This window comes from Mugil cephalus, chromosome 13 (assembly GCF_022458985.1).
Source record: "Mugil cephalus isolate CIBA_MC_2020 chromosome 13, CIBA_Mcephalus_1.1, whole genome shotgun sequence".
Classification (NCBI taxonomy): Eukaryota; Metazoa; Chordata; class Actinopteri; order Mugiliformes; family Mugilidae; genus Mugil; species Mugil cephalus.
Genome location: NC_061782.1, coordinates 8,130,553 through 8,140,164, shown reverse-complemented (window position 1 = coordinate 8,140,164; position 9,612 = coordinate 8,130,553). Strand labels below are relative to the sequence as shown.

The window sequence follows — 9,612 nt, the reverse complement described above, 5'->3', positions numbered from 1 at the left end:
CTTGTGTGGGTCCTCCGGCTTCTTCCCGCAATCAAAAGACGTGTTTGAGTGGTGAGTCTGAACTGGCCGCAGGTCAGCGTGTGAGCGTAAATGCTTGATAGATGACCTGTCCAGATTGTTCCCTGCCCCTTGCCCAGTGACAGCTGGGATAGACTCCAGAGGACAAGCCGCCGTGGAAAATGAATGAATGTCCTCGTCTGATTTACTACAGCTCAATTTTCATATAGTGATGTACTGGGCATTTGTCAGCAAAAAATAAATAAATTTGCTGATGTTTGTAAAGTACAGTGGGATTATTATATTATTAGATGGAGATTTATCTGTTAGTCTGAGTAATTAGGTTTTTCTTTTTGTCCTGGAGCTCAGGTGTCAAACATGCGGCCCGCGGGCCAAAAGCAGACCGCCAGAGGGTCTAATCTGGTCCGTGCTGAATTTGCAAAGTGCAAAAATGACATAGAAGAGTGCAAGTTTTTTTTTAATAAAAATAACTGCTATTACTAAGAGAAGTGGACCGACACTGAGACTAAACAGGAGACCACTTATTTTTCTTAGAAAATATATTTCATTATTTTGAAGGGTAGTTTATTGAATGCAAAAATTTTGCTCTTTGCAGTAAAACAAATGGAAAAAAATCTGGAGTTGCCGTTACTTATAGGTCATTATGCTGTTATCTTACTGGTCCAACCCATTGAGATCAAATTGGGCTTTTGTTGTTGTTTTGGTGGTAGAAATCATTTTTAATTGTATTTAGCTGTCATTTTTTATTCGCAATCATTACGTTGATGTGTTCTGTATTATCAGTCTCTCCAAACAAGTTGAATCACTTTAAAACCGAATGCAGCTCCCAGAAATGTCTCCGTATCCACAGGAGAACAATGTAATAACGAGTCAGCGAACAGACACGCTGACTCAAACACTGTCACCAAATCTGATGTGGCTGAAACATTTAATCCTTTCTCGGCCAGATGCTCGTTGACTCACGCTTCCACCTTAAACCATATCTCTGACAACGCTTACAGTGTACATGTATAATGTTACTGTGTCTGACGTATATAATGTTCACATTAAATGTTTCAAATGAGTTTTAGCAGATGCAAATGAAATCACCAGTTACTGTCTCACAGTAATGAGACATTTATCAAAACTGACATGTCCTGCTGTACGTCCACTCTCGTAATCTGGAACAGATTTTGATTCAAATATTAGAGATGTTGCCATATCCAATCCTGGCGTTACTTTATGTTGCCTTCAAATAGGATTGTGTTTACGGGGCACACACACAAAAAAAAACTTGAATGTTTTAGTTTAATAACTAGTGAAATATATTGTAATTTAGCCATAAAGAAGTTTTTTCCTGGTTTCATCTCCTTTTATCACGGCCTCCTTTTATAAGCTACTCAACGCCGTCGGTTGCCTAGCAGCGGCCTTGGCTGATGTTACCACTTGATCGCCGCCTGAGCACGACTTCATGTGATCCAACCACACGCTCGCGAGTTCCACTTGAGAGCACCGTCACTTTGTTTTCCAGGAGAGGACGAGGTGTGCGAAGATCGTCACAAAGCCGGACAGTGAGAAGAAGAAGAAAGCTTCAGGAAGGAGGAGGCCACACAGAGGCCACAGCTAAAAACGCTCACTTCCAGGCGGAGGCTGGTAAAGAGGGAACATGATGTATTTTTTAAACAGTGAATCATGCAAAGCTGTTCCTTAGAATAAGAAATAAAGGGACGGGCATAATAGGTCCCCTTCCACCTGAACCGAGCACATTTTTATCCCCGTAATAACGATTGAAAAACACAGCTGACTTCATCAGTTCTTTCGCCCATTTGTTATAAAAGATATCCAGCCTCCGCCGCGAGGCTCCGTTTAATCTTTCAGGACCCAACTGAGAACCGCCCTCAACCAACAGTAAATTTCTCACTCATAACTGCCTGGTCGACGCCGCCGTGATTGTGGAAGATTGTGGAACGCCTGATCACTCCAACACACGTTCAACCTGATAGTTGATGGAGGAGAAATAGGCTTTATTTAAATGCTAACTATCACCAGGACCTGGATCATCCTCCTCAATAAAACCCAGGGGGTTTTAAGCTGAAGTTATTCTCCTCGGGCCGTTTCACGACCGCGTAAGCACAGGGAGGTTGCAACGACAATGATTCCTGTTTTCCCCTAAAAACCCGCCTGCACTCACCATCTGTTTCATTAACGCCTGCGGGGACTTTTTTGATGCTGTTCTCCGCAGCCTTGGGCTGGATGCTGTGTCGAGGGAGACAACTTATCAAACTGAGTGACAGAGCAGACTTGACCAGCTGCAGGGGGGGGGGGGGGGGGGGGGGGGGGGGGGGGGGGGGGGGGTTGAACTGAAGATATGCTCCCTGCCACAAGGTGAAATGCTCCCTTCTGAAGTCTGAGCAAAGAATCAAGGTAAACAAGAAATAATAAAAAAAAATAAGTGCTTTTATATTCTCTAAATTCTCGCCAGTAGAAACCACAGTTGTGCTCAGTGTTTTCTTTACCAATAGGAATTACACAGAGCAAATATTCTTTCTGATCTTTAGGCCTTTAGCTTTAACTAAGGCCCCCACGTATAAATGGACGCCCCGAGAAAAAGCCCTGTAAGCAACGGAGGGAATCATAAACCATCTGAATGTTTTATAGGTCAACAACGCCTCAGAGAAAACTTGCAGAATTGCTCGGATTTAAAAGATAAATCTCAGGGGGCCGCCGACAAGTTTAAATATTGAAACACCTCTCCGTATTTCACATTTACATTCGGCGCTCTGAGCGACAGGCTCTCATTTCCGACACCCGGGTTCCCCGTCGGGTCGACTTTAAGTTCCTGGCAGTCCAGCAGGGTGACCTGATTATTAGAAAGATCGTACTGTGGCTGGGAGTCACAGGCTCCATCCACACCTCCGCCGCTGCGGTTAATCCTCACTGAACTCTGCATGAGCAAGATAGTGAAACCTTCCCTGTTGCAGGGGAACAGCCGCGAATAGCAACTCCGCACTCAGACCCCCACTCGTCAGATGTGTGTACGAGGAAACAGCTTTGTGATTGCACTAGTGGTAATATGGTGATTGAGTGGACGGGGGAGGGGAGGGGGAAAAAGTTGTGTTTTGACTGAGAACCAGATAAGTGCGACTGTGCGGCAAAGTGGAATTTTGCTCAAAGCTAATGCGCACGTCCTTGGAAAGTCTGTGCGCGTGTATTATGTTTAGCAAGCACGAGGACTCTGCAGAGCAACTTTTCTGACCTTTCTTTTCTTCGCACACATGCACAGCGTCTTAATTGTGGATTAAAGCATTTCCAATCACACGAACCGAATGACCGCGCGGAGCTCTAAGTCGCAGCGTCGCAGAGACGCTTCCCCTCTGCAGCGGCGTGAAAAGAAAGCCCACTCGTTATTTGTTTTTTTAGAAAGTGGTCTTTTTAAATCTAATGTTAGTCACCCTCCGGACAGGACGATCGATACTTGATGAGCATTAATTTTCCGCGCCGGTTTGTTCTCCTCGCGCTCCAACATGTCTCCCATGAAAAATACATTTGTTACCCGGCTCCGTCGCCCAGCCCAGACTGCCGAAGGTCGAGCCGTGAATTTACTGCGACCGTTCGTCTTGCTCGCTTGGCACAGGGCGCTCTGTCAGTGTTAATGTGGTAAGTGTGGAGGTGCAGCCTTCCTAGTTTATTAACATTAGAGTGTGCAGGAGTTAAAAAAAAAAAAAGGCAAAAGGCACGGTCGTCCGGATGAATGCAACATTAGCTCAGGATCTGGCGGTGAAAGAACACTGATGTGCAGGTGTTTTTAAAAGACGCACGATGTCTTGTGCTAAATATAAGCGTCAAATGTACAATTATCAGAGATGTAGCGCGGTTTCCGACATCCTGCATATGTTTGATTTAACAGACTTCACTCTGTAAGAAAACAAACGCCTGTGGAGTGAGCCAAAACCAACTCATTATCACCTCTTCAGCCATCTGCTTTTACTGTGAGACTGTAGTGGATCATCTGGCCGCACTCAGGAAATGCATAATTTCAAGAGAAGGAGAAGAAGAAGAAGAAGAAGAAGAAAAAAAATCCCGTGTCGCTCTTGCGTAAAGCAGCTTAACCGTGTAAGACATGCAACTTTTCACACGGAGCTCAGGTGAAATGAACGAGGGCATGTTTTTCAGGGTTCACTTGTCACATCAAAGCACGAAGGGCCTGGCTTTGACTCTTAGCATTAGCATTACTTTGCATCACGCGCAGTGTTGTTGTTGTTGTGTTTTTTCTCTTCTCTTCGGCTTCAGGTGCTTCGGTCTCCTCGCGACCGAACACGCGGCTGTGCGTCGTGATTCAGTGTCAGCAGGTTGAGTGGACTTCTCCGTGTTTCTCTGCCCATCTTTGACCCTGAGTGGGAACGTGTGAGCGTACTTTGTGGCTAGGCAACGCGCCTTTTGTTCATTAAATAAACTTGTTAGATGAATGGAAAATGTAGAATAAATGTCATGTCTCATTTGCATTTTCCCTTTCGCTAAATAAAATCAGCTAAGTACCTACTGTGTGTGCTCTCTGCTTTGTCGAATGGCCGATACTTGGCAGTTTTTACGTAATTAACACGTTACTTGTGCCGTAAAACAGAGGCAGAGTTGGATTACAGGAAGACCGGCACCACTAAATTTCACTTTAACTTGAAAACCTTATTAAGCAAGACCCAGTAAGAGAAGTATTTGTGAACTGTGCAAACCTTCTTAACAATTGGAATTGTTCATAGAGCACCGTCGGAGTACATTGTTTCAGGCAGAATTCTTACAACCATTTCTGCAAAAAAAACAAAACAAAAAAAAAAACAACAGACTTGTTCATTCATCACACTCAACTGAGCTTTACACAATGAATGTTTTCCTTTCTGTGCCACCGTTCTTTAAAAACAATACAATCAAACAGTGCATTATAAAGTCTAAATTGCTGATGTCTTAACTTTACGAGCCAACTAAATAGTGCTGGCTGCAGCATTCTTAATGGGACGGCCTGGTTTGTGGTACCTCGCGATGCCACCTCTCCCGCAGCTCAAACCCTGCACAGATGAGGATGTTGGACCAGTTCCTGCGCTCTCAGGGTTTCAGCAAACTGTGTGCTTTGGATTATGCGTGTAGTCAGCGGTGAGAGACAGATTATGCAAACGAACCCTAACCTGACTCTGGAGAGCGGGGGCCTTTTTTGTGTTATTTATTTATTTATTTCCCTCTTGACATCGATGCTTCTATTTATAACAGCTGGCCTTATTGTTCGGTTTCACACCCCCAACTCTTTAGCAGTGGAGGGAAGTGTTGCTTTTCTTCCATTTTTTTTTTGTTTGTTGTTTAGAAAATATAATAAGAATATGCCAGTGAAGTTCTGACTCAACTGGTGGTGAGAAATGGAGGGAAGGAAAAAGCTGGAGCTAAAAAGAGACTTGTCATATTAGAAAACATGATGTCTCGCGGCTATTGTTGTTGTTTCCCATCGCTGGACTAAAGTATCCATTTTGTCTTTTTTTTTTTTTTTTGTGCATGAGGAACAAAATGACAGCGCTTACAACCGCTGCTGCCACTAAACACAAGCACAGATAGTCGCTGTGCGCCTGAGGAGGATGTTAAACAGGGCTCCCTGTTTGGAAATCAGTTATCCATCTGCAGCGCTGCCACCCACCCCCAGCTGTGCACTTCCATCGTATGGTCGACAGAGCCGGAGTCAAACCTTTGCGGTGATCAAACTGCCTCGTGACTGAAACTGAGGGGTTTTATTCCAGGTGGTCGCGTCCTCGCTCGGAATGAGCCACGGAAACGTAACGATCACACTCGAGATGAATGACAGCACTAAGCCACCACTTCGGCAATTAAGTGTCGCCTAATTGTGGATTGAACCAGAGCGAGGAAATAAAAAATCTTTTCCTTCTTGTAACCCAGGTTAATTAAAAGACATTTGCCGAATTTTAATTAAAAAGTGAAATACACTCAACTGGTCCAATAACCTTCAGATGATTGCAAGAAAAGAAAGAAAAAATCCCTTTACAGTCAGCGAGAGAGCAGGAAAGTCTTTATCTTGTACACAATACTTTATCAAAGAATCACATATAAAACATACACTTCTCTCAAGAGAGAGCGCTTTAACTCTTATTTCATTCCTCCTCATTAACCCCTCTCATCGGTTGCTCCCTCTGATTTCCACATATTAAAGCCCTCGACTACTATGAACGTTCGAGCAACGGAAAAGTACACACCACAGCACACAGACCCTTAAGTTTTAAGATTAGAATGCAACACACACAATTCAAAAATATATCCTCTAATCTTGCAGTAGTTGCTTTTTTTTTTTTTTCGCTCCCCGCCCCTCCCCTCCTACTCCGTTTGTACAATTAGAAAAAATACACAGTTAGCTGGATTCACTTGAGAGGGGAAAAGTCACAAGTAATACTATGTTCTGCACCATGACGGCTTTGGATACAGCGCTGCTCTATCCTCACTAAGTGTCCTGTGTGCCTTTAAGCATCAGTGGAGATGATCTTTTTTTTTTCTTTTCCTTTTTTTTTTTTTTTTTTCTCACATGAGTGTTCACATGCCCTCCCAAAAAAAGGTGTGGATCACTGTGCCCTGGCGACATCCTGAGGCTCATACATAATCGTATTGATATTTCCAGGATCGGCCGCGCCGCTCCGTCATGTGTGTTCGCAAGTCGTCACCTCCGGGAGAGGCGTCTGGTCCTGCATGACCACTTGAGGAGGGGTGGGGGCAGGGCGGGCGTGAGCCACCGAGTTCTTCTGCAGCTCGACCCCGAAGGCGGGAGGAGCGTTCTGCAACTGTCTCCTGTACTGCACGAAGCTGCAGGTCTTTAGGATGATGGCCAGGATGTTCTTCCCTATCAGAATCCCGGACACCCTGGCGTCCCGGTACAGAATCATGTTCCCCCCGCGAATGAAGAGCGTGATGATGTTGATGGTGACGAGGCTCAGGATGGGGTACAGGAGCATCTTGTGGGGGACGATGTTGATGCCCTGCATGCTGATCTCGCTCAAGGACACGCAGGGCAGCACGAGCAGCAGGATGTAGCAGTAGAAGAACATCAGGCCCTCCGCCCACAGCGGGAGCCCCTTCTTCTGAGGCTCCCACAGGTTGGCCTGGATGTCCAGGATGTCGAGCAGGTCCACCACCACCCAGAAGAGCCGATTCCGGATCTCCTCGCGCTTCTTGAAGGCGCGGACGTACTCCATGTGGTCGATGGCCACCAGCACCACGAACAGGACCGGGATGCAGATGGACAGCAGCAGCGTCAGCGCTTTCCTCGCCAGCGCGTCCAAGCTCTTCCTGTCCGCCTTGTAGTTTTGGTACACGAAGTAGACCTTGATCTCCAGCACGAAGATGTAAAGGAACCAGAGGATCATGGCGTAGCCCCGCTTGGCCGTGCGCACCTCGGCGCCCACCCACACGGCCACGTAGCGCAGGACGATGAGGAAGCAGATGTCGCCCACCATCACCATGATGCAGATGCCAATCTTGCGGGGTCCGTGGTTCTGCTCCACGAGGTAGGCGTCGATCAGCGCCATGCTGCTCATGATCAGGATGGTGGACAGGCACACGTGGGGCTTGTTGGTGGGGGGCGGGGGTACCATCCTTGCCTGGGTGAGAGTTAGAGGAGGAGGAGACGGAGGAGGAGGAGGAGGAGGATTAGGAGGAGGAGTGGCGTTGAAGAGGAAATGCAGAGGGTCCTCAGTTTGTCCAGTGAGGAGGCAGATCAGATTGTGCTGCTAGACAGTGGTGTTCCCCTCCATTGCTTCTGTCTTGGCCACAATCCAGGATGCATTAATAGGATTCACACAGATCACTTCAATCAATCTCTGCCCGTGCCCAAGCCACCTGACGGGTAGACGGCACCCCTCATTTAGTAAATTATGCTCATTGGTAAATGGTCTGTAAACACACAGGTTCGCTTGCCCAAAAAATGGATAAAGCTCAGGATGTGCCTTGATTTTACACCCCAGTAATCATTCACCGAGCCCGAGTGAGTTACAATTATTAAAAGGCAAAGAAGAAGAAGAAAAAAAAGAAAAAGAAGAAGAAGCTGCCGCGATGTGCTCTCGTCACAGATCCCCTCTCGACATTCTTGTTTTCACACAAGCTTAAGCTTCAGAGATAGAAATCCAGCTGAATACTCACTTGTGTCCCTCTTTGTACTTTATCCTAATGACTGGCAGCGAGCGATCATCCATGAGACTGCACTGGGGGATCACAAAGCCCATCTGTAATCCACAGAAGGAGAGAGGAGAAAACGCAGGGGATCCTCTGTTTCTCTGACAGACATAAATCCACCAGTCACGAATAGGTTTCTTTATTTTATTTTATTTTATTTCTTCTTTTTTTTTTAAATGAAGGAGAAATCCCAAAATATAGTCGTCATAATCCACTCACTGCTCACACTGAATCAGGAGGCGGCATCTTAATGGTCTCAAAGACAGCTCTCAATTTCCGCAACTAAGAATAGAGGTTATTTTGTCTTGTGCTTAGAGGGTTTAAAGCCCCAACTCCAAAAAAAAATTAAATAAAATAAAAAAAAACAAAAAAGTTGAGTGAAAAAATAAAAAATAAACCTCTGCAGTCAGTCCTGCTGAAAAGAGAATTTCCTCTCAAGAAGTTTCCCCCTCTGTCATCCACCATCCATGGAAGAGAAGGCGAAACATTTAGCGTCTGCTCCCCGCGTAAGTTTGAAGCCGACCTTTTAGACGCAGCCCGTGTCTGAGCGTCCTTCCCCCGCTCAGCTGTTCGCATGTGCGTTCTCCCGTGTGTGTGTGTGTGTGTGGTGGTGGTGTGTGTGTGGTGGTGTGGTGTGTGTGTGCAGGCTTCAGCTGTCTCCACGCATCGTTGTCGCTGTGAAATGCTGCCCCCCCCGGCCAGTTCCTGGCTGCTGCTGCTGCTGCTGCCGCCGCGTTCCGTCTCGGGCTCAAGCAGCTTCTTCTTTTTTTTTTTTTTTTTTTTTTTTTTGTGCCAGGGACAACACCGGGATCAGCAGCGCCAGTGGATTCCCCCTGTCTCCGCTCGGCGTGCTCTGCCAGCACCACCAGCGCTGTGATACTCCAACGCCGCCTGCCTCTCTCTTTCGCCTCGCCCGCCCGTCTTTATCTGTGTGTGTGCTCCTCAGCCCCCCTCTCCGAAGTCAGAGAGATGCTCCTCTGGTGCGTTCAGAAACACTCCTAGGATTTTTTTTTTTCCTCCCCCTCTCTCTCTTTCTCTCTCTCTCTCTCTCTCGCAGCTATACCCTCCTCTTCCTTCTCCCTCTTCTGCTCAAGTAAAGGCACTTGCTGTGTGGAGGTGACGCTCAGCAGACCACAGCTGCAGAGAGAGGAGAGAGAACACTTTTCCAGGGGGTGGAGAAAGGCGGGGTGGGATGGGGGAGCCAGTGTTTTGCAGCTTAGCTGAATGCACAACTTCTCTCTCTCTCTCTCACGCGTGTTTTTTTTCTTTTTTTCTCCCCCCCTCTTCTTCTCACTTCCCTCTCTTCTTCTTTCCACATTGTGTCTTGTGCTGATATCCTATTTTCTCAGGCTGTTTCTTTTTTGGCTCCTAGAGGAAAAAAAAAAAAGAAAAAAAAAAGCCCCCTCCGCC

General features: G+C 46.5%; 1 protein-coding gene across 1 annotated transcript; it reads right to left on the bottom strand.

The window, feature by feature from the left end:
* Positions 1-6,038: 6,038 nt before the first annotated feature.
* On the bottom strand, positions 6,039-9,266 carry LOC125018419 (transmembrane protein 121). The gene has a single exon (XM_047602280.1). The coding sequence runs from the start codon at positions 7,623-7,625 to the stop codon at positions 6,675-6,677; it is 951 nt and encodes a 316-aa protein (XP_047458236.1). The 5' UTR covers positions 7,626-9,266; the 3' UTR covers positions 6,039-6,674.
* Between the last annotated feature and the right edge of the window lie 346 nt (positions 9,267-9,612).